Below are 26,910 nucleotides of genomic sequence, written 5' to 3' on the forward strand. Positions count from 1 at the left end.
AGCGCTTATAAGGGCGCCGGGGTTCCAGCCTCGCCACCAGTCGCCGTCAGTCCGCGTGCGGGGCCGGCTGTTTCCTCTTGAGTCTCCCGCAAGACTCCTTCTCCTCCGTCTCCTCCTCCTCCTGCCTCCTCCGAGATGCTGGCGCTACGCTCGGCCAGCCGCCTGCCGCTCTTCTGGGCGCAGCCTCCACCACGGGGCCGCCTGGCCGCCGCCGGCCGGGAGCTGCTGCGGGGAAGCCCTGCTGCCGCCTCCGAAGGCCCCTGCCCCGGCTGCCGGGCTTGCAGCAGCAGCAGCCGAAGCGGCTCGCAGAATCCGCTGGTCTTCCTGGAAGTGGGCGCAGACAACCAGCCGTTGGGACGCGTCGTGCTGGAGGTAAGCCGGGCTTGCAGCGGCCAAGGTGCCCTTGGGCTGCGATCGGGGGCAGCCGTAAAACGGAAAAAACGGGGGGGGGGGGAATCCGGATCAGCACTGGAGAGGGCTTTAGGAAACCCAATGACAAGGGTTGGAAGGGCCTTCCAGTATTTGAGGGGCTGCTCCAAAGAAGAGGGGGTCAACTTATTGTCCAAAGCACCAAAAAGCCAAACAATAAACAATGGGTGGAAACAAATCAAGAAGAGAAGCAACAATTAAGGAGAAACTTCCTAACAGTGAAAACAATGGGGGGGAACTTCTTGTCTCCAGAAGATGTGGGTGCTCCATCACCGGAGGTTTTTGAGAAGAGACTGGGCAGCCACCTGTCTGAAATGGTATGGGGTCTCCTACTTGAGCAGTGGGTTGGACTAGAAGACCTCCAAGGTTCCTTCAGGCTCTTTTCTGAGTGACTGATTGGGGAGGTGCCAGTCAGGACTCACCTTCTCCCAGCTCCCATCCTTGGAGGCAAGCCAGAGGAGTGAGAGAGACATTGGTTTGACCTTTTACGGGTTGCCCAGTGTGACTGGCAGGGTCTCTCCTCATTTGCAGCAGTCCTCGGCTTACAACAGTTCCGAAGTTACAACGGCATTGAAAAAAGTGACGTGTTTGTTTTGCCACACCATTACAGCCTCCCTGTGATCACGTGATCAAAATTCAGACTCTTGGCCACTGATTCATCTTTATGACAGTTGCAGTGTCCCCGGGTGACATGATCCACCCTTTGTGACCACCTGACAGGCCAAGTCAATGGGGAAGCCAGATTCACTTAATAACGGGGGTTACTAAACAACTCCAGTGATTCCCTTAACAATTGTGGCAAGAAAGGTTGTCAAACAGGGCAATGAATGTCTCGCTAAGCAACATAACTTTTGGGTTAAATTAGGGTCATACATTGACTACCTGTATGCCCACCTCAGCAGAGAGAAAGATCCTGAGCTTTCGTGCTGCCTCTGGGCATAGTTTACTGGAGATGTTTGCTTTCTACATGTGTTGCCTTTGATGGGGTTTGCGCTCACTTTTTGCTTTGAAGTTGGGATTTCTCCTTTCAAGAGCCATCCTTGGGGTCGATTGGGCAAGGGAAGAGGAGCTCCAGAGTTGCTCCCAGTTTCACTTGTGTTCTGACCTAGGCTTCCCCAGCAGCACGATAGAGTCCTCGTCCTGATAAATCCCTTTTATTTAATTTACAGTGACTTCCTCTTCAGCAAAGTCTTTTCCTCTCCCACAGTCTTTCAAGATAGTTCACAATTACCGACCTTTATCAGGCTTGGAGAGTGGCCAGGCCAATATCTTTCAGACACCACAATACTTGGCAAGAATGCAGGAATGAACTCCACTCCCCTTTCACTCCTCTTTTATTCCCTATAAGAGGGGCTATTCACTGTCCACCTGTGGGCTTACTCCCAAGTTGACTCTTGTTCCTTAGCTGTTCCCTTGGTCTGGCAACTCTGCGCATGCACATGCTGGGAACAGGCTCCAGCTGTTCTTCTACCTCACTGATGTCCAACTTGGAAGGCAGCTGATAACTGTCATACAGCCCTGGCCCCCTCTCTGCCTCTGACACAGAGTCCTCATCAGAGCCTCCCCCAGCCTCCAGGACTGGCCCATGTGCCTCCCCAACCTCCCCACTGTCCAAATCTGCTGCCAACTCCAGTGGTTGGTGCCACTCTTTTGTTGGTGCTCACCAACAAGGAGAATATTTGTAGTTCAGGGTTAGCAGAAGGGGTCCTTGGTTCTCTCTGGGGCTCGCTTGTTTTCTTGCAGACTTTTTATGACCTGATTAGGTAATACCATCCATGCTGGCATATGGAATGAAGAAGAAGATGGTAGTAGAAAAGATGATGATGATGATATCCATTCAATCGTGTCCAACTCTTGGTGATTCTATGGACCTTGGTGATTCTCTCTCCACGTCTTCCGATCTTGCACTAGTTGTTCTGTGCTCTGGCTGGGGTCACTGTTTGTAAAACAGTGTTTCCCAAACTCAGCTTTAAAATAGGTGGACCTCAACTCCCAGAGGTCCCCAGCCAACACGGCTGCCTGAGGAATTCTGGGAGTTGAAGTCCACCCATCGTCAAGCAGCCAAAGTTGAGCATGGCTGCCTGAGGAATTCTGGGAGTTGATGTCTACCCAGTGTCAAGCAGCCAAAGTTGAGCATGGCTGCTATAGGAATTATGGGAATTGAAGTTCACCCATCCTAAAGTGGCTGAGGTTGAGGAACGCTGGTAGTAAAGATAATGCTACCTAAAAATGCCTTATATGTCATGTTTGTGAAGTTCCAGGGAAGTTTCTTTGCACAAAGAAAACACCATTATTTAAGGAATAGAACTGTATCCATGCTCCCCCTCATTTCCTCAACTTAAAATTTGAAGCTGGTTGGGTCTTCCCTTCCCCCTAAGTAAAGCTGTAATTGGCAGAACAGCTTAATATTAAGATTAATGCAGTTTAATCTCAGGTCAGTTACTCTCTTCTGTCTGTGTTTTGCCAGTTGATGGCAATCAGGCTGTTTGGTCCATGTTCTTCTCCTCTCCATCCCATAATACCAGCACCAAGGAAGGCCTGTGTTTCTACAGTTGGCAGACATTCAACAAATGACTGGCACCTCACACATATCCAGTGTGAAGTTCACACTGGCACTTCAGAGGCCAAAACAGACCAGAAAAACAAGTCAATTGGTCAATTGTGGGGAGAATTTATGCCACTCTTATTTTATTTCCAGCTTAAGGAGATCTGTTTTTTCTCCTCCCCCCCCTCCTCCTCTTCTTCCTTTTCTCCTCCTTCTCCTTCTTGAGTTTATCATCACTCTGGTCTTCCATCTTACCATTTGTTGGAGTCAGTCCTGTTGCTTTCAATTAGTTCTGATGCTTATTACATTTTCCCAACAAAATAACACAATCTTGATTTTAAGGCAAAGCATTCCACCCTGGAATTAGGAGGTATTTGGGTGTTTTTTTCTTCTTCCTCCCGCTATGGAATGTATAATAAATATAAAAAAAACAAAATTACCCGTGGACATTAAGGATGCATCCTTAATCCCGATTTATTAATTCCCCCATCCTGTTTCGAGCGAATTTAGAACTCCATAGCTGGTACCTCCTTCTGCGTTTATCCATGAAATGTAAATAGTTGGGGGGGGGGGGAGGCCAACATTTCAGAAGAAAAGTTTTGATGTGATCTGTCCCTGAAATGTTGATTTGCAGAAGGGAAATGCAGGGAGGTTGTTCAGGGTGAATAAAAATCAATGATTTTTTAAAAAATAATTTTAAAAAAAATTTAAATTGGATTCTTTTGATTTTTATCAAATTTATTTTAATGCTTTTGGAGCAAAAATCTATCTAAAGGTATTTTCTATTTAAAATACAGTAATAATTTAGTTCATTCAGCATGAAAGGGACCTTAGTTATGTAGCATGAGGCTGTATATTCTGCAATATTGGGACTGTCGGTGAGCCAACTGCGGGTCAGAGGAGAAGCCGCTGCAGGACAGAGATGACAGTTGCTCTTTAAAAATTATGACTTAAGTCGACTTGATTTAAATCAAGCCTTTTTGCTAGTGATTTAAACAGGAATTTAAATCAAATCCACCCTGAGGTTGTCACACTGATGCTTCTGTTTGTAGCTGTACCTGAACAGCTACAAAATAAATCAAGGTTGTTTGTGCCACATTTTTAAAAAATCATCATCATCATTTTAGCCATTGTCTTATCGGCTGCAGGGTGCCCCCAACCCATACGGTCCCGAGCTTCCTTTGGCCAATTGGGCCCCGCCATACTTGCTGATGCCGTCCATCTATCTCGTTTTAGGTCTCTTTCATAGATACTTTTGATCCAGTGGGATCCATTCAACAACTGCTTTGATTCCACCTGCCCTCAGTTCTTCTTTTGTTTATTTTATTTTATTTATTTATTTTGTCAAACATGCATTAGATAGTATATATAAGTATAAACATGATTTTGGATACATGAAATGGATATGAATAAAAGGGAATATTAGGATAGGGACGGTAGGCCCGTTGGTGCACTTATGCACGCCCCTTACAGCCCTCTTAGGAATGGGGTGAGGTCGACAGTAAGACAGTTTATGGTTAAAGTTATGGGGGTTTGAGGATGTAACAACAGAGTCAGGTAGAGCATTCCAGGCGTTGACCACTCTGTTGCTGAAGTCGTATTTTCTGCAACCAAGTTTGGAGCGGTTTACCTTAAGTTTGTATCTATTGTGTGCTCATGTGTTGTGATTGAAGCTGAAGTAGGACATTGTAGCAGATAATTTTATGTACTACGTTTAGGTGGTCTTCTTCTGAGTAATCCCATCTGGTCATCTGGAAATGCAGGGTGAAGGTGAGAGGAGGAGTTGAGAAAGTGAAAGGTGACACAGTTCTAAATTGTCTTTAGCCCAAAATTTCAAGTCTGGTGGCATGAGGGATTCTGTTGCGAGCAGAGGAGGACTCTTCTCGTGAAATATTCTTGCTTTGTGACCAGTCCGTTTCCATTTCCATTCTTTCACTCTCTTGATGGCGTCGTATACTTTCGTTTGCTCTCTGATCCATGTACAGGTCTTTCTATCTTGTCTTGTGATGCTGAGCATGTCTCTTTCCATGGCTCTTTGTGTCACTCGTAGCTTTTCTCCGATTGTGAGGTCAGTGTCCATGTTTCATTGGCAGATGTTCGAGCAGGTAGCAAATACTGATCAAAAGCTTTTCTCTTCAGGCAGAGGGGAAGGTTGTCCTTGAAAATTACGCTTAGCTTGCCAAATGCCTGCTGTTCACATTTAACATGGCGGCGTCTCGATCGGCTGTGGATGCATCGGCTCTCACAGGTGAAAAGTTTTTGGGAGGGATTTAAGGGATATAGGCCTCATGGTAGGGAAAGCTTTTATGTGTTTGAGCAAGGTAGTGGAACTAAGCTAAGATACGACCAACAATCTTGCTGGCATGGCGAGTTTTTAGGTGTTGTTTCTCAATGTCATATAATATATATTATATGTTTATATATTTATATATATATGGGGGGGACACAGTGGCTCAGTGGTTAAGATGCTGAGCTTGTCGATCAGAAAGGTCAGCAGTTCGGAGGTTTGAATCCCTAGTGCCACGTAATGGAGTGAGCTCCCGTTACTTGTGCCAGCTTCTGCCAACCTAGCAGTTCGAAAGCATGTAAAAATGCAAGTAGAAAAATAGGAACCACCTTTGGTGGGAAGGTAACAGTGTTCTGTGTGTCTTCGGCATTGAGTCATGCCGGCCACATGACCACGGAGGCGTCTTCGGACAGTGCTGGCTCTTCGGCTTTGAAACGGAGATGAGCACTGCCCCCTAGAGTTAGGATCGACTAGCACATATCTGCGTGGAGAACCTTTACCTTTACCTATGCATAATTTTGTATTTACTATTTTGTCATGTTTATGTAGTGTATATTGGAGGAGAGCTGGTATAACGAAATGTCACTTTAATGTATGCCGATTAGAGTACATTCAAAGTGACAGTAAAGTTATTCTAAGTTCTCTAACATGCCATTTGATTTCCTTTTTTGTATCACCTTCCATTGAGAGCCATTGGACAAGCTATACGCACTGGTCTACTATGTATAGTTCTTCTCCAGATATAATATTTTTTCTTTCTCTTTCTTTGGTGAATTTACTAAACGTAACCTGGTTCTTTTTCAGATTTATTTTTTAAGCCAAATGGTTCTCCTCCTTTGTGCAGCTCTTGTATGTGTCTTTGTGGATACTCTGGGTTTTCTGATAAGAGAATAACATCATCTGCAAATGATGCATAAAGCACTTCTTTAGTGATATTTTCTTTTCCAGATTAATTTTCAGCCCTATACTGAAGGATACTTCAAAGGTCTTTCAGAATTCCATTGACCTCTTCCAACTGTTCTTGTCTATTTCTTGCTTTGGGGATTGGTTATTTAAGGAGATTCTCGGTTATCTAGGTCATGGTTGTCCCAAAGGTCATTTTCTAAAAAGTAAGCGGACTTCCTTGGTTGGTTTTCCTTGAAGACGTTTCGCTTCTCATCCAAGAAGCTTCTTCAGTTCTGACAGAATGGCGGAGAATTCAGTCTCAAACCGTCTCCCCCATTCAATCAGAACTGAAGAAGCTTCTTGGATGAGAAGCGAAACGTCTTCAAGGAAAACCAAGGAAGTCCAGCTGCCTTTTTTAAAAAGAACCTTTGGGACACCCCCCCCCCCAAAGGAAACAAACCTCAAAGATATTTGAGATCCTCAGGAGCAGATTGTGATTTTTATCTTTCTCCCTTGCCTTTCTAGTCATAGTCTGTCATCTAGTCCAGATCTGTCCTGTTACTACATTCTCGTGTTTGCGGGAATAAATGCAATGTTGTGTGTTTGCAATGCTGGCCCTGCCCCTTTTTTATGTGCAGGTGATGGATGCCTGAGCAAAACAAGCAGAACGTGTCCGCCAATGATGCAATGCTGACTTTGTCACTTGTCACATCTCCCTTCTGTGCCCACCTTGACTTGTATCTCTTTGGGCTTTCAGAGAGAGATTGATTAGCGGGCCTGTAAGAGGGTTGGGTTGGCCGTAGACCAGCAAAATAAAATTAATTCTTCGAAATAAATGCATTTCTTATTCAACTGATTCGAAGGAAGCATGAAAACCCCATTTGAAATGTTCAAAATTTTTGAAATCTGATTTTTTTTAAAAAAAGGATCCTCAATTCCTTATCCCTTTAATCCTGTAGACCAGGGGTGTCAAACTCAAAGCCGTGGCGAGGGGGGCGTTCCACCAGGTTCGCCTGGTGCGCCAATTGCGCCCCCTACTGGACCGGGATGCCTTACGCACGGTCACTCATGCGCTGGTGACGTCCCGCCTGGATTACTGCAACGCTCTCTACATGGGGCTGCCCTTGGGACGCGCCCGGAGACTGCAGTTGGTTCAGAACGCAGCCGCGCGGGCTGTGATGGGGAGTACGAGGTACTCCCACGTAACACCTCTCCTGCGCGAGCTGCACTGGCTACCTGTGGTTTTTCGGGTGCGTTTCAAGGTGCTGATTACCATCTTTAAAGCGCTCCATGGCACGGGACCTAGTTACTTGCGGGATCGCATCCTCCCACATACATCCCTGCGGCCAATTCGCTCACACAGGGAGGGACTTCTCCTGGTGCCGTCCACTAGGCAATGCCAACGGGCGACACCAAGGAGTAGGGCCTTCTCTGTGATGGGCCCAACCCTCTGGAATGACCTCCCCCCCGACATTAGAACCACTTCTGACCTCCGCTCCTTCCGGCAAAAATTGAAGACTCACCTGTTCCGATTAGCAGGCCTGGCATAATTACAACTGTCCCTCCTGGCAAATGTATTATTATCTGGTTATCTTAGGGTTTTTTAATCTGTTGTGTCTGTTTTAGGGATTTTAAAAAATATATATTTATTTAGCTTTGTACAGTTCTTTTAATTGCATTTTAACCTCCTCCAAACTGTACATATTTAATTTTTTATTGTATTTTTGTGATATTCTCTATGGACTGTACACCGCCCTGAGTCCCTTCTGGGAGAGGGGGCGGTCTAGAAGCACAAATAAATAAATTGAAATTGAAATTGAAAGGCCCAGGATCCTGCCCGCGATATGGTCCGGTCTGGCCTGCGTGGCCATCCTGGAGCTGACCTGCATCGCTTTGGCCCGGCCCATGCCATCCTGTGGGACGAGCCTCCTGCCCACCATCCCACTCACTGGAGACCCCTGGATTCCCTCCCCAACTCCACCTGCCCCGCTCCCACAGGCACCACCCATACAAGCGACGTAAAGCTGGCCATGCCCAGGCCAAGCCCAGTCAGTCGCAACCACCCTGGCCATGCCCCTTCCCCCTCCGGGTCCCCGGAGGACAATCACAATGCTGATCCAGCCCTCAATGAAATTGAGTTTGACACCCCTGCTGTAGACTGTCAAACAGCTTGTCTTCTGGGAGGGAAGATTTTAAATATCTCATTTAGTTACCTGCTGGTAACTCCCACATGATATGTCAGGATTTTAAAATATTCTTGGAATTTCCACACACACAAACACACACACGCACACACATTCAGTGGCATGAGATGCATCTGAACGTTTGCCACACTTCATGTGTGAGGCAATTTCTGGAATGTTCCTTCCCTGAATCATTATGATGTAATGTATTCACATGTAAACACATGCAGTATCACACCCATGAGCCTTGTGCGTTGTGCCTTATGTCATCATAAGCTGACCCAGTGACACATTCAAATGGCTGTGAATAACCATCCAGATAATGTCACATGATATTAAGCTGGGCAAGAATGTTAAACTGGTTTAGAATATTTATTATATTCCTGTCCCAACTTGCACCCATCATTTTGGACAGCAAATTCACAAGAAAACAAGAAAATGAAACTTTCTGTGAACAAAATGAAGAACGGAGTTCAAATAACCACAATACAATAACCGAGATCCCGTATAACAAGCTGACAAATTCTCAAAATTATTGGGAAGAAGAGTTAGACAAACAGGAAAATGAAAGCTGTAAAATGCTGAGCTGTGAAATTTCTTTGGCCCTTCAGCAGTAATTTAGTTTGTCTGATCTGGGGCATTTCTACTGCTTTAGTTGAAATTCGAGATATCACTTTGTGACTTATTTTTAAACACCCCTGAAGGGGTTAGATCAGCGATGGTGAACCTTTTTTGGCTCGCGTGCCACAAGTGGGGGGAGCGCAGGGGGGTCGTGTGCGGGTGTGCTGCACCCATAATGCAACGTGCACGCACAACGCGCGACCCCCCCCCCCCCATTTTACATGCTTTTTTCGCCCTCCCCAGGGTCCAGAGGCTTTGTAGGAGCCTGGGGAGGGCGAAAAGAGCCTTCCCCCCCCCCCCCGGAGGCCCTCCGGAGGCTTCAGGGACCGTCTGGAGGCTTCCCTGAAGCCTTCGGAATGCTTAAAACCACCCTCCGAGCAAACCGGAAGTGACTTCCGGCTTGCTCGGAGGGTGGTTTTAAGCGCTCTGAAGGCATCAGGAAAGCCTCCGGACGGTCCCTGAAGCCTCCGGAGGGCCTCCGGGGGGGGGCGGGGGAGGCTCTTTTCGCCCTCCCCAGGCTCCTACAAAGCCTCTGGACCCTGGGGAGGGTGAAAAATGGCTTTTAAAAAGGTGAACTCAGCTGGCCACGCGCGCATGCCCGCTGGCCAGCTGACAGGGCAGCGCCTCACGTGCCCTGACAAATGGCTCCGCGTGCCACTTGTGGCACGCGTGCCACAGGTTTGTCATCACGGGGTTAGATTGTGCAAGAGGTTAAGTGCTATGTGTAAAAGGAGGAATTTTTACAAGGTTCTTCATTTTAAAAATTGTAGAAGCCGTTTCTATTTCCTGCACAAAGGCAGAAAAAGGTGTTGAGTTATGATCCCAGGTGATTAAGTGTATTTTGGAATGAAAATGTCTTTTTTTTAAGGTGGGCAAGATTGAGAAATGATCTAAGTGCCAGAGCCCACTGTAATAACATTGCCAAAAAGGCATTAAAGAGTTGTTAACCTAATCTTGTGTAGCTTCTTCTCTGGTAACACTGTACTACTAACCAGAGCATACAAAACTTTTGCTAGACCAATTCTCGAATACAGCTCATCTGACTGGAACCCACACCGCATATTGGACATTATTACAATTGAGCGAGTCCAGAGATATTTTTATCAGAAGAGTCCGCCACTCCTCTGCTCGCAACAGAATACCTTATGCCACCAGGCTTGAAATTTTGGCCTTAGACAACCTAGAACTACGCCGCCTTCAGTCTGACCTAAGCATAGTACATAAAATTCCTACCTATCCTACCTATCAATGACTACTTCAACTTCAACCACAACAATACACCAACACACAATAGATACAAACTTAAAGTAAACCACTCCAAACTCAATTGCAGAAAAGACAACTTCAGCAACAGAATGGTCAATGCCTGGAATGCTCTACCTGACTCTGTGGTTTCTTCCCCAAACCTTTAACCTTAGATTGTCTACCGTTGACCTCACCCCATTCCTAAGAGGTCTGTAAGGGGCGTGCATAAGCGCATCAAGATGCCTACCGTCCCTGTCCTAATGTTTCTTTTTATTCATATCCCTTTCATGTATCCAAAATCATAGATAGATGATAGATAGATAGATAGATAGATAGATAGATAGATAGATAGATAGATAGATTGATAGATGATAGATAGATGGATAGATAAATAGATAGATAGATGATAGATAGATAGATGATAGATAGATGATAGATAGATATAGAGATATAGAGATGATATATAGATATAGATATGGTCTTGTAAGATGGTGAGTGAGACCTCGCCAAAACGTTGCCAAGACAATCTCAATCTTACATGGGAAAAGACCCGAATGCAACAAGACCAGCATACCTACACCCTTGAAAATGTACGAAAACACACACACACATACACACAAAATACATACATATACACATACACATACACATACACATACATATACATATATACATACATACATACATACATACATACATATATACATATCTAATACATGCTTGATGAAATAAAATAAATAAAATGTTGCTGTAGACCAGAGGTGTCCACCCTTGCGCAGAACAATTTACAGTGAACTACACACGTGCGCGTGCTACTAAACAGCATATTGGCAGCAGCAACCAGGGAACTGGTCCGGGGGCGTGGCCAGCCTGGGTTGCTGCCGGTTCTACGACCCAGGCCAAAATACCACTACCGATTTGACCAAACCGGGCCAAACCGGCAGCAACCCATCTCTGGTGTTAGGGCTTCAGTGATAAGACATCATGAATCTTTAGGTATACAGGTAGTTCTCCAGTTATGACCACAACTGACTCCGAATTTCCATTGAAAATTTCCATTAAGTGAGTCACTCCTGATTTTACGACCTTTTCCTCATAGTCATTAAGCAAATCTCGCCACTGTCGTAAATACATACCGAGGACCAAGTTATCGTAGGGAATGTTAACAGTGGTTGTAAGTTGTGAGGGACAATCCTAAGTCACTTTTTTCCAATGCTGTTGCAACTTTGAACGGTCACTAAATGGATGGTTGTAAGTCAAAGACACCCTGAAAGCTACAAATATCATGTGTACATGGAGCAGCTGGAAGAAATTGTGTTAGTGCAAATCTAAAAAAAAACACCAATCCCAATGAGATAGACTATGATTCTGCATGTATTATTGGTATATAAAATGATGATTTGACTGATTTTTCTTCTATTCTTTCCATGTAGCAAGTACAGCTGAAATAATTACAGAATTGCTGTGTTTTATATTTCAGATAAAATAGAATTACCATGTTTTATATTTCAGATTCTATATTCTTAAGTGGCATAGTTAAAAATGATGTGGTGGCTCAGTGGCTAAGACGCTGAGCTTGTCGATCAGAAAGGCTAGCAGTTCGGTGGTTCGAATCCCTAGCGCCGTGTAATGGAGTGAGCTCCCGTTACTTGTGCCAGCGTCTGCCAACCTAGCAGTTCGAAAGCATATAAAAAATGCAAGTAGAAAAAATAGGAACCATCTTTGGTGGGAAAGTAACAGTGTTTTTGTGTGCCTTCATGACCGGCCCCATGACCACGGAGACGTCTTCGGACAGGGCTGGCTCTTCGGCTTTGAAACGGAGATGAGCACCGGTCCCTAGAGTTGGGAATGACTAGCACAGATGTGCGAGGGGAACCTTTACCTTATATTTCAGATAAAACAGAATTACCATGTTATATTTCAGGTTCTATATTTTTAACTGGCATAGGACTTTCTTATAAAGTATATGCTTGAAACCGATGGTTTAAAACCGCTTCACTTAAAAGTCAGGGACAATTAGTTTCTACTTTTAATTTCAAAGTATGCTCAGGACTGGATTCATTCTGCAATCTCCTATTACACTGTTATGACTGTGCAATTTATTCCTGAAATATGGGTGTATATTTCATGAGGCTAATGTGTGTTTTTATGCTCTTCTTCTGACAGCTAAAAGCTGATGTGGTGCCAAAAACAGCAGGTAAGAAACCCCTTAATGATGTTTTTAAGATTTCCTCAGAGAGCATCCCAGCAAGAAAACGAAGAGGAATTGAAATGCTTTTAAATAATGAATTAATACTTTCTTCAGAAACAGAATTTGTCTTGCTTACTTGTAGCATATTATTCTTGCGGTTTTTCTCCTTGGGTTAGGATGCTCTGATTCCACTAATCTAGTTAAAATCATAAGGATGTTTAAATAATCATAGGTAATTGTTTATTGATCCATTACCCAACTGTCAAAAACTGGAAGCCTGATAGGGACTTTTTGCAGAAAAAAAGGAAAGACCGAATTGATGATTTATGCATCTGGGGATTAAAAAGATGTCTTAATAGGGTGGGAAAAGAGCAAGCTAGCAAAGAGAGGCAGTCCAATTTGGGGGGGAGGGGGTCCCCACTTTTTTTCTTTCCTTTTTAATACTTTGATTATCTTGAAAAGTTGTGGATGAATGGTTAGATGATGGATGATAGATGGACAGATAAATGATTAGATAGATGATAGATAGACAGAGATAGATGGATGATAAGAGGATAATAGATTGATAGATAACTGATTGATAGATAACTGATTGATGGATAGATGGATGATTAATTGATTGATAGAAGATAGAGATAGATGATGGATGATAGAGGATAGTAGATTGATAGATGATTGATTGATGATTGATTGATGGATGGATGGATTGATAGATAGAAAATAGATAAATGATGGATAGAGGATAGTAAATTGATAGTAGATGGATGATAGAGATAGATAGATAGATAGATAGATAGATAGATAGATAGATAGATAGATAGATAGATGATAGATAGATAGATGATAGATAGATAGATAGATGATAGATAGATAGATAGATATAAATAGAGATAGATATAAATAGATGATAGATAGATATACATAAATAGAGATAGAGATAGAGATGCATAACTAGAGATAGAGAGATGGATGGATAGAGAGATAGATATGTAGATAATAGAGATAGAGATATGTAGATTATAGATAGATGATAGAGACATAGATACGTAGATGATAGATAGATGATAGATAGACAGGCAGGCAGGCACGCAGATTCATTCTTCATTCATTCATAGATAGATGATACTATTCCCAGGACTTTTGCTTCTTGATGATCATGTTGGACAGTACATCCACCTGAGTTGTAAAATTAGCTCTAAAGACTTAGTCTTAGCCCACAGTGACCTCAGCTCTCAACCCTAGACTGTCTGTGATAATATTAAAAAGTCCCCAAAGTAAAAAACAACAACAACGAAGAAGGGGGGAAGCAGAGAAACCAGGAAGTGGCAGAGGAAGCAGTGGGTTTCCTTGCCGTTACAGAGAAGACGAAAACATTGCCCAACATTTAACATGGTTGTTTTGGGTTGTAGCTTGCCCGCCATTCAGATGAGAACATTTCCGGGTCTAGCATCCATCCAGAAAACAATCCCATCAGATCATGTAAATGGCCTGGCTGGCCTTACTTGCACAAACCAAGGTCTGAGCATCTCTTGATAGTTGTTGTTTCCTGCATGCTAAAAAGCATTCTATGCCCCATGCATTTCAGATATGCAGTTCTTAACAACTCAGAATAGCAGACAGAAAAGTGCAAAAGACTGTTAGCACCATCTCTGTGCCTCTTTATAGGTCCATGCAGAGTGGGTTTTATTTCAGTCAAGTGGATTGAAATCAATAGTAAAAAGGATTTAAATCAACTCCATTTAAATCATAATTTTTAAAGAGCGAGTGTCATCTCTGTCCCGCAGCGGCTCCTCCTCTGACCCGCTGTTGACTCACCAACAGTCTCATTCACTTTAATGGGACAGCTGGTGATGCAACAGTGATACAATAAGGTGAGGGACGTGGCGGGCAGCAGGTGAGTGGATGTCCGCTAACAGGCGCTGCCATGATGGATCTGAAATGACAGGAGCTCTTTAATATTATATTTATAAGCTGATTAGAAGGTTTCACTTTCATTTTTACTGCTTGCCCTTCCTCCTCACACATAGCGCCTGCTGGTACAGATGAATTTCTCTTCAAACCATCATACAGTTTGTAGTGTACATAGATTTGCAAAACAAATGCGATAAAGGAATAGTCCTGAACTTTGTTTTATGATTTTTATTTCATGGTCAGCGTGAAATGGTGCGAATGCATCCATGCAGTGCATGTTCTCTCAGCTTGCAGAGCTTGGATTCATTGAATGAGTTTACCAAAAGTGTAAATATTGCAGAATATAGAGCCTCATGCTATGTAACTAAGCTCCATTTCATGTTGAGTAAACTACATGATTAATGTATCTTAAATCAAAAACTATTTTTAGATAGATTTTTGCACCAAAAGTGTTTTGTTAAAATAAATTTGATAAAAATATACCCTGTTTCCCCGAAAATAAGACCTCCCCAGATAATAAGCTCAGTCAAGCTTTTGAGCGCATGCGCTAAAATAAGCCCTCCCCCCAAACTAAGCCCTCCCTGAAAATATTGCAATACAGCAGCAGCCATGAGGTGACCATGCTCGCCGCCTCCTGCACCTCAAAAATAATAAGACTTCTCCAAAAATAAGACCAAACGCTTATTTCGGGGGGGGGGGGTGTCAAAAGAAAATAAGACCCTGTCTTATTTTCGGGGAAACATGGTATTAAAAAATCTGATTTACATTTTTAAAAAGCCATTAAAAAATTTAAAAAATCAATGATTTTTATCCACCCTGGGTCCAAGAGTGAGGGGAATAGATGAATGTCTTTAGCTTATTATTCTAAAGATTATTTTAGTACTGTGCAGCTGGTCCTTGTTTAGTGACCTCAATCGGAAAGCGTTTGTTAAGGGAAATGGACGCTGTTTTTATGATCTCACTCAAGTTCCCCTTTGCTTTCCAGACTTGCAAAGGTTGTAAAATGTGAGGATTGGTCACTGTGAACTTTTCAAATCCCCGTTATAATGGTCACTAAACAAAGCAATCACTAAACAAGGACTGCCTATATTTTGTTTTCGGGGCTTCTGCAGCCTTTGTCATGTATTTACCTGCAAGATCGCAAGATTGCTGATCTTTCCTTAGTAATAAAAAATGCTTTTTTTTCTCTCTCCCCCTCCTTAGAAAATTTCAGAATTTTATGCACTGGGGAAAAGGGCTTTGGGTACAAAGGATCCACCTTCCATCGAGTGATACCTTCGTTCATGTGCCAGGTAATAAAACCCCAAATGTCCATTTTGCAAAGTTACCGTATTTTTCAGGCGCACCGGAGTATGAGAAGCACCTTAGTTTTGGGGAGGAAAATAGGGGGGAAAATCTGCCTACCAGGTATTCATCTGGCTAGCGTCCTTAGTCTGGTCAGCTTCAGCACATAAGTTTGCTGGTTTTGAGTGTGCACATGCACACTCAAATATAAAAAAAACAGCCTCTAAAGAACAGCTGATCATCGGAGGGAGCATCAATGAGAAAAGCAGGCAAAGCATGGAAGACCGCTTCACTCACTAACGCCTCATTAGGGCTGAAAAAAAGCTTCTAAAGCACAGCTGATCATCAGAGAAAGAAGCAATGAGAAAAGCAGGCAAAGCATGGAAGATCCCTTCACTCACCAGCGCCTCACTAGGGCTGAAAAACAGCTTCTAAAGCACAGCTGATCGTTGGAGGGAGCAGCAATGAGAAAAGCAGGCAAAGCACAGAAACATCGCTTCACTCACCTGTGCCTCATTAGGGCTGAAAAGAAGCTTAGAAAAAGCTACATTTGGAGTATAAGACGCACAGAAATTTTCAGCCTCTTTTACAGGGGGGGATGTGGGTCTTATACTCATAAAAATACGGTAATTGTGAATCAGATAAGTGACTTCATGTAATGGGCTGAAAGTTACCTTAACGGCTCGAAATAGGAAGGAAGACACCTTGAGATCACTTTCAGTCACCAAGCCTGGAACTGGATGTGGAAGAAAAGATTTCTCTGTTTCCTGTTCTCTCATCACTAACCACAAATAAATATCTAATGGAGATATTCGCCATCGTCCAGGTCATGGTTAACCCAAAGGTGCTTTTCCAAAAGGCAGCTGAAATTTTTTTTTTTTTCCTTAAAAATATTTCGCTTCTCATCCAAGATGTCACACCTGGGGCATGGCACAAAAGCAACACAGCCAGAGAATGGGTCTAACTCCCCTTTATTGCTCCAACTGTGCCCACAAACATTCCCACATTTTCTACAAGTCCTGGAGCAAAGCTCTCACACGCACCTTCAGCAGCTTCTGGCTGCAAGTAGTCTAGTAAACCAGGTTAACCAAACAGTAACCAGAGCCAGCAGTCCAATAAGACAGGTTAGCCCAAACAGTAACCAGGGACAGCAGTCCAACAAGCCAGGTTAGCCAAACAGCAACCAGGGACAGCAGTCCAGTAAGCCAGGGTAGCCAAACAGCAACCAGGGACAGCAGTCCAGTAAGCCAGGTTAGCCAAACAGCAACCAGGGACAGCAGTCCAGTAAGCCAGGTTAGCCAAAACAGTAACCAGAGCAAGAAGTTCCGTGAAGCAGGCAAACTGACAAGTCCCACAAGACAGAAAACAGCAATCTCCAGGTGTTGGCAAGTGCACACAAGGCTCCATAGATTCAAAGCTTGTTCCCAACAAGTGCCCCTCTCACTGGCACCTCCTTATATCTCAGTCCCCAAGTGTGCCTTGTGAAAGTGGGCGGGGCACTCTCCTTCCTCATAGCCAGCTCAGCCTGCGTTGTCCTCGTCTTCTCTCTCCTCTCCGTGCTCTAGGATCAGGAGTGAGTGGTCCTTGCTCTTCGCCTGAGCTCTGCCTCTCCTGCTCCTCCCTATCTAATTCTGAAAAGCCTTACCTGGACTGACTCTGCCTTTCCCCAGTTTTCTCCAAGGCTAACGGAGCCACCGCCTTAATCTCTGTCAGCTCTTATTCCTGCTCATCTTCCCCCGCAAATTCAGACTCCGACAGGGTGGAGTATGACACAAGAAGCTTCTTCAGTTCTGAGGTGTCTGGGATGAGAAGCAAAATGTTTTCCCGGAAAAAAAATGGTTAAGTGAGTTTTATCCATTGTGAAGGGCATCACTGCAGCTGTTAAGTTAACTAACACAGTTGTTAAGTGAATCTGGCTTCCCCACTGACTTCGTTTGCCAGAAGGTCACAAAAGGGGATCACGTGACCCTGGGGACGCTGCAACCGTCCTAAGTACATGCCAGTTTCCAATCATCCGAATTTTGATCACATGACCGTGTGGAGAATGCCATAAGTCCCTTTTTTTAGTACCGAACAATCACTAAATGAATAATTGTAAATTGAGGACTACCTGTATACAAATGTAATCAGCTTTGTATACCTTAAAAACCCTGGAGGTTTTTAAACGAGATTGAACAACAATTTGTCTGAAATAGGGTTTCCTGCCTAAGCAGGGGGTTGGACTAGAAGACCTCCAAGGTCCCTTCCAACTCTGTTATTCTATTCTATTCTATATTCTATTCTATATTCTATTCTATATTCTATCATATATTCTCTTCTATATTCTCTTCTATATTCTATTCTATATTCTGTTCTATATTCTGTCCTATATTCTATCCTAGATTCTATTCTATTCTGTTCTTGATTCTATTCTAGATTCTATTCTAGATTCTATTCTAGATTCTATTCTATTCTATAATCTAGTCTATATTCCACTCTATTCTATATTCTATTCTATTCTATTCTATTCTATTCTATTCTACTCTACTCTATTCTCTCCTATCCCTATCCCTATGCCTATCCCTGTCCCATTGACTAAATACTGTAACATGAGGATAAGAGCTTAGATAAATCATAAATACCTTCACCTGGAAATATCATCAGTCGTCCAGTGGAAATGTATGATACATCCTGCATTCTGGATATATTTCAATTCTGTTGTCAGGTTTTCTAAATAGCATTGTCATCTGAAGTATTGCCACTTAAAAGTAAGTTGCACTTAAGTGTGTATTATAAAGAGCTGTAATAACAATGTCTATCATTCCACAATTTACATTTAAGCTCTGAGTGGCAGAGCTAATTTAAACAATTAAAGGTACAGAGCTTTGATCTGTCAGCCTGGCTAAATGATAGGTGTGCTTCCAGGCATGTTAAGTTTTGGGAATGAGGCATACAAATTTTGCACATAATGTGTTAAATTGATTTCCAGAATAGAATAGACTGGAATAGGAATAGGAATGGAATGGAATGGAATGGAATTCTTTATTGGCCAAGTGTGATTGGACACACAAGGAATTTGTCTTTGGTGCATATGCTCTCAGTGTAATAAAAAGACAAGATAGATTCATCAAGGATCATAAGATACAACACTTAATTATAGTCATAGGGTACAAATAAGCAATCAAATCATACTAGGAAACAATCAATATAAATTGTAAGGATACAAGCAACAAGTTACAGTCATACAAGTCATAAATGGGTCGATGATAGGAACGATGAGAAAATTAATAGTAATCCAGCCTTAGTGAATAGTTTGACAGTGTTGAGGGAATTATTTGTTTAGCAGAGTGATGGCATTCAGGAAAAACTGTTCTTGTGTCTTAAGAATAGAAATAGAATAGAAATAGAATAGAAATAGAATAGAAATAGAATAGAAATAGAATAGAAATAGAATAGAAATAGAATAGAAATAGAATAGAAATAGAATAGAAATAGAATAGAAATAGAATAGAAATAGAATAGAAATAGAATAGAAATAGAATAGAATAGTGGAGTTTAGCTCCATTTTGCGACTTTTGTCATTGCAGTTGTTAAGCAATTCACTGCTGTTGTTAAGTTAGTTGCACCGTTGTTAAACGAATCCGGCTTGTCCATTGTCAGAAAGTCACAAAATGTGACCTGGGACATTGGGGCCGTCATAAATATGAACCAGTTTGCTAAGCATCTGAATTTTGATCATGTGACCACAGGCATGCTGCAACGGTCGTAAGTGTGAAAAACAGCCACAAATTACTTTTTTCAGTGCCGTTGTAACTTTAAACGGTCATTAAATGAACTGTTGTAAGTCAAAGACAACCTGAATAGTATTTTAAAATATCAGGTTAAGACCTGATTCTTATTTTAAAGAAAAGCGGGGTAAACAGTATTAACTAAATTGGTTGGCTACAGTAGCTGTACAGTGAATCTTCTCCTTTAGCAAAACCTTCAAGGGCATCCGATTGCTGAAAATTTCAGTCTTCTAGGATCGTGTTTCTTTAAAACATGTATGTAATTTGACACAAACATGTTTGTTTTTTTACCTCCCAGGCTGGTGACTTTACGAATCACAACGGCACAGGAGGAAAATCGATATACGGCAGTCGCTTTCCGGATGAAAATTTCATTCTTAAACATGTTGGACCCGGTAAGCAAGTTTTCCCGTCCTTCCTTTTGGATATCACATCATTCCCTAAGCTTGAATACAAGACCCCCAAAATAAAACCCACCAAAGAAGAGGCTTCGTGCAGGGGTGGGTTCCAGCTTCTTTTCCTGCCAGTTCGCTCAGGGATGCGCTAGAACCGGTTTGGGGGCGTGGCCAGCTGAAGTTACTACCTACTCGGCTGAACCGGTCCAAACCAGTAGGAACCTACCTCTGGCTCCATGCGAAAACTTCTCTCCGTGATTGGCTGTTCTCTGCTTTTATTTAGCGAAGTTAAATCGCCCTCTCGTTTCTTGCAGGTATCCTCTCCATGGCCAATGCCGGCCCCAACACAAACGGATCTCAGTTCTTCATCTGCACGGCCAAAACAGATTGGTAAGCATTAAGGAATGCATAAAACGTGACTCGATTGATTGACACTTAGAATACGGAGATAGTGGGTTCCGGGCGGTACAGCCCGGTACAGCCATGCTGGTAGTAGCCGGGAGGAGCAGCCACCGTATCGGTATGATGGCTCGTTTGGCCTGCCCGCCTGCCCTCGTTCCATAGCTGTTTATAACACAGTCGGCCAATTGCTCATGCGCACACAGCATGCGATCTCCGCCAAGCAGCTGCGTGTCGCAGGGCAGTGGCGTGCACATGCGTGTGTCCCCAACTAGGAACTCTGGCCCGGTTGCGATGGGGTCCATAACCCTCCACTGGAATACGGCATCCAGTTTTGGTTGGGCCAATACCAACAAAGATGTTGAGATTTCCGAAAGAGTTTAGTTTAATTTAGCTTCGTTTACTTTATTGTCATTGCACCTTCGACAATAAAATTAATGCGATCTTCCATGTACAATGACAGTTCACGTTGTGGTTGTTAAGGAATCGTTTGCAGTCATTAAGCACAACATCAGGTGGTGGCTGGTTTCCTCATTGACTTGACTTATTGGCAGCTGGCAGTGAAGAGCATGAGTGGTCGTGATGTGGCTTTGGGAAGCTGTGACCATTGTAACTGTGTGCCGGTTGTTGAGTGCCCCAATCATGATCCTGTGACGGTGGGGACACTGCAACAGCCACAGCGTCAAGGACCGGCCATAAGTCTTCTTGTTGAGCACTGTTGTAACTTCGAATGGTTGCTGAACAAGAAGTCACTAAGTTCAGAGAAGATGGAACAAGCTTGCCTTCAAATAATGGAGCAGTTTGACTTCAGACGTTGTGGGAGCTTCATCACTGGAAGCTTTCAAGACGAGACTGGACTGCCATTGGTCAGAAATGGTGTGGGGTCTCCTGCGCCTGAAGGTTGGACTAAATGACCGACAAGATCCCTTCCAACTCTGTTATTCTGTTAAGAGCAGCAGAGATGATTAGAGGCCTTGGAGCCATAATATATGATGAACAGTTGTAGGAATTGGTTGTGTCTAGTTTAATGAAAAGAAGGACATGACATGATAGCTGTCTTCCAATATTTGAGTATTGACTTTTCATGCATAAAATATCTTTCAATTGGATCCTATATAAAACCTTAATAAGACCACTACACCACATCCAGTTTTGGTCACCAAATTACGAAAAAGATGTTGAGACTTTGGAAAAAAAGTGCAGGGAAGAGCAATTAAGATGATCAAAGGCCTGGAGGCCAAAACAACGAAGAGCCATTGCAGGAATTAGGTGTGTCTAGTTTAATGAAAAGAAGGACCAGGTGTGACATAATAGCGGTCTTCCAATATATGAGGTGTTGCACAAAGAAGAGCTACAGGTTTGAGGTGGGGAGGGGAATCTGAGACTTTTTATTTCTTTTTTTATTACTCTTGATGTTCAGCAAAAGTCTACTGGCCATCAAGTTATCTTTGATTTTGTTTGCTCAACTGGAGTCAAAGACCAACTCAGCTGATCAATGATCTGTAGACTTTTGGGAGCAGGGATTGCCCTGCCGACCAGCCTTTGAGCTCTGTCAACATTTCAACTTTCTGTTGCAAAAGCATTTTTTTTCTGACGATCCTGCCTCTCAGTTAGCCTTCCTACCAAAGTTCAGTGTTTATTAAATTAAGATTTTTACTTACTGTATTTTTCGGAATGTAAGACGCACCTTTTCTCTCTCAAAAAAGAGGGTGAAAATTTGGGTGTGTCTTATACACCAAATGTAGCCACACCCACACCCACCAGAGGCCAAAAATGTGAAGCATGGAGGCAGCGATGGTCTATGGCAATCCCTGCAGCCTGGAGCTGATTGGGGGTATTCCAACAGTCCAATCCACCCGCCAATCAGCTGTGCTGAATCAGGCTGCAATAAGTGCTGAAGCTGACCTGGTTGGTCAGAGTTTGCAGCAGCAATCACATTCAGCAGGATTCAAAATCATAATAATATACAATACATTACCAAAAGCAAGTTTTCCAAGGTAGCAGTAAATACAAGGAAAACACAAGCAGTTTCGCTTTCAGTTCTCAGCTAAGCCAGGCTCCTTCCGGTCCCCTTGTTGCTCACACAGCAAAACACCCAAAAAGGGACATTAGAAAGGTTTCTTTTAGGTGGATCATCTTAAATTGTCTGTTTTTAATATGTTGTCACAGAAGTAGCTTCACAACAGTACCTTATACATCAACATTAACTAAAACATAGGAAGAATGGGTGCAGGAATTGGATATGTCTATTCTAGTGAAAAGGGGATGTGGTGGCTCAGTGGCTAAGAAGCTGAGCTTGCCGATCAGAAAGGTCAGCAGTTCGGCAGTTCGAATCCCTTCCGCCGTGTAACGGAGTGAGCTCCCGTTAGTTGTCCCAGCTTCTGCCAACATAGCAATTCAAAAGCACGTAAAAATGCAAGTAGCAAAAATAGGAACCACTTTGATGGGAAGGTAACAGCGTTCCGTGCACCTTCGGGTTTAGTGATGCCGGCCACATGACCACGGAAATGTCTTCAGACAGCGCTGGCTCTTTGGCTTTGAAATATAGATGAGCACTGCTCCCTAGAGTCAGAAACAACTAGCACAACTAGCACATATGTGCAAGGGGAATCTTTACCTTTACCTTATTCTAGTGAAAAAAAGAATTAGGGGATGACATGATAGCAGTGTTCCAATATCTAAGAGGTTGCCCCAAGGAAGAGGGGATCAACCTACAGTGGGATCTCAGGTGCCGACCGTAACCCGTTCTAGGACTTCGGTTGGTACCCAATTTGGTCATGACCAGAAGCAATAAAGACTGTGCATGCGTGCACACACACACAAAAATGGTGAGGAAGGGGAAATCATTGCGGCAGGGAAAATGGCCACGGCTGTATTTATTCAGCACCTGAGAATGTGTTTGTGACCTGAGTGAAACATTTAGTGGATTTTTCAGTCGGCATCTGGATTGTTCGTGGTCTGAGCCATTCGAGACCTGAGGTCCCACTGTATTTTCTAAGGCACCAGAAGGCAAAGCAAGGAACAAGGGATGGAAACTAATCAAGGGGAGACGCCACCTGGAATTAAGGAGAAACTTTCTAACAGTGAGGACAATTAACCAGAGAAATGGCTTCCCTTTAGAAGTTGTGCATTTTCCACCCCTGGAAGTTTTTAAGAAAAAATTGGAAGATCAATTTGAAATGGTAGAGGGACTCCTGCTTGAGCAGGGATTTGGACTAGAAGACCTTCAAGCTGTGTTATTCTGATAGTCTGTCATTTGTCTGTTATTTTGTTTGCATTGCAGGCTGGATGGAAAGCATGTTGTGTTTGGCCACGTCAAAGAAGGAATGGACATTGTGAAAAAAATTGAAAGCTTTGGGTCAAAGAGCGGAAAGACTTCAAAGAAGATAGTCATCACCGACTGTGGCCAGCTGTGATCATTCAACCTGTGACCTCAAGATGTCTTCTCTGAAGAATCAGAGATGCAGAAAAGAATGCCTCAAAACTATTTACTTAGAAAGATTTCTCGGTTCATCCCCTTGGACACCGCTGAAGTATATGAAGAAGTCCAGTTGTCATTTGAACCACCTTGAACTCTTAGTTTCAATAACTTGTATCATTTTAATTTTCTACCCACAGTAGCTTAGTAACGGAAAATGTGAGAACCGTAGCTAGTTGGATTGTATTAAAAGGTTATCCTGCCGTTGGTTAAATTGGTACTTGAATTTTTCCCCCCATTTCGAGTGGAAGTAGGATTGTGTAGGCCATTAAGTCAAGTTGGCTTCATAGTAGCTTCTTCCCCTTTAAACTTCAAACACAAACTCTTAAAAGAATATATTGCCTCTGAGTTAAAACTCTTCAGGTTTCCGTGACTTCAAGACTCCAAGCCGCAAACATGGAATTAATGGATTTCTTATCGTTCGTCTGAAACTGCTCCTGTGCCTGGATCATAACAAAAACAAAAACTATGTTTGTTTGGGCTGCTTAGAATTAGCCCTTGCAAGGAATGTGCTGCTCTTAGAATCTGAATTTAGGACTATGGTACCAGAACAACCGGAATATTTTTATTAACTTGCAAAATAATAACAATGATAATGAACGTTACTTATTTCAGATGCAGCTTTGAATGAGAGAATTGAATCACCAGGGAAAAACTCCTGATGATTGAATTCCGCTGTATATCCTCCGTTGTAAATATAGCATGGTGGCTGACGTATATACTCAGCGGTATATTTCTCCTCTTACAATTCTGTATCAGAACCAGCGTGGGGTTGCATTTTGCTTTATTTAAAAGTAGATTTAAACAGCTGCCAAGCTTCTAGGCACAGCTTTGAGACTGTAAGTAGATGAACTGGATTATTAATTCAATTATTTGCACTTTTAAGCTGGCCACGCCCAATTGAAACAGAAATTCTAAACCCAGACAGTTCGCTGGTTCATACCGTGAGCCGTGAATTTCACAACGGATTTCCCATTGTCCCTTTTTTTTAGGGGTGGGGGGAGATTAATTCAGATTGCTGTCCCAGATCTCCACATTCAGTTTCATAACAGATGTAGCATCTAGTTAAGGCTGGTGATCCACATCATTGGCACCATCTTCTTTATCTCAGGAATCTAAAGGTAGGTTCTGATTTTACCAGAATCCTACACTAATGGAATTTGCAGTCAGGGCTCCTGCAAAACAGGACATAGAAAATATCTCTTATCTATCCTTGCATGTTGGGGGAGTTTATGAGGGATTTGAACTGTTGACGTAAGCAGCCATCTTGTATTCTGCCGAAGGAAAGCTGAAAATAGCCATGCTGTAGTCCGTAACTGATTGCACACATCTCCACTAAGCGAGCAGAGTTAAAAATTGAAGCCATGTATGTGTGTCTTTTATCAGATTTTGAAATATGATGACCCCTTTTATGTGAATTTATACTGTAACTCTCTAGTGGTCATTTCGCTGAAGGTTGAAAACGGCGTATATCGGTATCCTCAATTGCCATTTGTACAGTTCAAAGTTACAGCAGTGCTGAATAAAGTGACGTCCAACCCATCCTCCAATTTACAACTGTCACATTATCTCTTCCCACCCCACCACCCCTGAACCACATGACTAATTTGGGGACTAGGCAACTGGCTCACGTATAACGGTTGCATTGTCTTGCAGTCACATGATCACAGTTGGCTTCCAACAACGTCGGTGTGGAAGCCTGCAAGGAAGGTCACAGATCACAGATCCTGCGATCTCTGGCTTCACAACTGTGGTGAAAACGGGTCATAAAATGGGGGTGAAGTCACATTATGATGGATTTTTTTCTGGTCTCAGTTGCCGTCATTGTTTGAGACTACCTTTATATGGAACAGTCTTAACAAAAAATGTGATATGTTCATCCATATTTTCTCATTCTTTGAAGTGTTTTTGAACTTGTTGGCTCATGTTCTCTATCATGAATAATAAATGGTATTTTTTATAACATGTTTGTTAAGTATGTAATATATTAAATACCTTTGATAGGAGAAGATGGTTTTATGTCTTTCTTAGGTTAAAGAGAAGCAGTCCTTTATAGTCCCGTAAAGAAATGCAAAAGCAACTTCTTGTTAAGATGATTTGTATTCCTTTCAAGACAGCTGGCCATTTGCATCCTTTTAGAGAACCGTTAAGGCCACTTGGAGATTTCTCTGTGTCCTCAGTGGTGCAAATGGGTGTGGAGCCGCCTTGGAACTGTTGAAAGGACTGTGTTGCAGACAGGAGATAGATAGTGTTGTATCTCCCCTCCCCCTCTGTTGAGAGAGGGCTGTTCAATTTTGACATAGATGGCCTCTTTGACCCCTCTTTCAAACCAGTGGTCCTCTCTGTCCAAAATGTGGACTTTGCTGTCTTCAAAAGAGTGGCCTTGGTTTTTCAAATGCAGATGGACTGCTGAATCTAGTGCTGATGGGTTTGTTCTCCTATGTTGTGCCATGCGTTTGTGAAGTGGTTGTTTTGTTTCCCCAATGTACAGATCTGTGAAGTAAGTGCTTTCTATTTTCGTCTCAGTGCAGATTTTGTAAATTTCTCGTGTGTGTGTGTGTAGGTATGTATGTATGTATGTATGTATGTATGTATGTATGTATGTATGTATGTATGTATTTGTCTTACAACCCCTGGTATGCCCAAATATGGGAGGGAGCTCACTACTCCCCCTTTCTGTCCTTCGGCTCATTACAGAAAACCATCCAGGCAGAAAACCATATTTTTATTTTTAATGTTGCCTTTTTATATTTGTGTTGTATTTGTGCTGATAAATAAATAAAGGGAGACTAGTGTAGATCTATTTCAAGCTATTTAGCTCTCATCAGCTAGCCATACCCTTACTGGGATTCGAACCTGGGCTGTATTACATATGAGGCAGGAGTCTTAGCTACTAAGCCACAGGCTCTCCTCCTTATCAGCTGAGCCAGGGAAATAGGTATGTATTTGTGTTACAACCCCTGGTATGCCCAAATATGGGAGGGAGCTCACATACATACATACATACATACATACATACATACATACATACATACATATATATAGAGAGAGACGGAGAATACATGTGCAATGTTGAGAGCAATGTACAGATCTCCTTCCAGTGACATTTTGAAGTAAGGATATGTGTAAATCGTGAGGGGTTAAAATGAAAGACTTAGAAACTTTTATAGCATCAAAGCTTGCTTGTTGCTATTTTTAGGTATTAATTTTGCTTTCTTGGAGTCATTGTGACCCTTATTGTTAAGCTTTACTAAAGTAAATGTTTACACTGCTCTCCAATGAAATGTGAT

At 42.8% G+C, this 26,910-nt stretch overlaps 1 protein-coding gene across 1 annotated transcript; it reads left to right on the forward strand.

Annotated features, from left to right (window-relative positions):
- On the forward strand, positions 1 to 25,629 carry PPIF (peptidylprolyl isomerase F). Its single transcript, XM_081953794.1, has 6 exons — positions 1 to 372; positions 12,362 to 12,392; positions 15,501 to 15,589; positions 19,647 to 19,743; positions 20,058 to 20,133; positions 23,426 to 25,629. Exons 1-6 carry the CDS (start codon positions 136 to 138, stop codon positions 23,556 to 23,558), a joined length of 663 nt encoding a protein of 220 aa, XP_081809920.1. The 5' UTR covers positions 1 to 135; the 3' UTR covers positions 23,559 to 25,629.
- The last annotated feature ends 1,281 nt before the right edge of the window (positions 25,630 to 26,910 follow it).

This window comes from Natrix helvetica (genome assembly GCF_964273705.1).
Source record: "Natrix helvetica genome assembly, chromosome: 5".
Taxonomy (NCBI): domain Eukaryota; kingdom Metazoa; phylum Chordata; class Lepidosauria; order Squamata; family Natricidae; genus Natrix; species Natrix helvetica.

What these genes read in the sequence shown, in the direction of transcription:
- PPIF (XM_081953794.1), top strand. Translation starts at nt 136, where the DNA reads ATGCTGGCGCTACGCTCGGCCAGCCGCCTGCCGCTCTTCTGGGCGCAG. An exon ending in TACCTTCGTTCATGTGCCAG is followed by an intron (nt 15,590 to 19,646) that starts GTAATAAAACCC and finishes TTTACCTCCCAG; the next exon opens with GCTGGTGACTTTACGAATCA. An exon ending in TGCACGGCCAAAACAGATTG is followed by an intron (nt 20,134 to 23,425) that starts GTAAGCATTAAG and finishes TTTGCATTGCAG; the next exon opens with GCTGGATGGAAAGCATGTTG.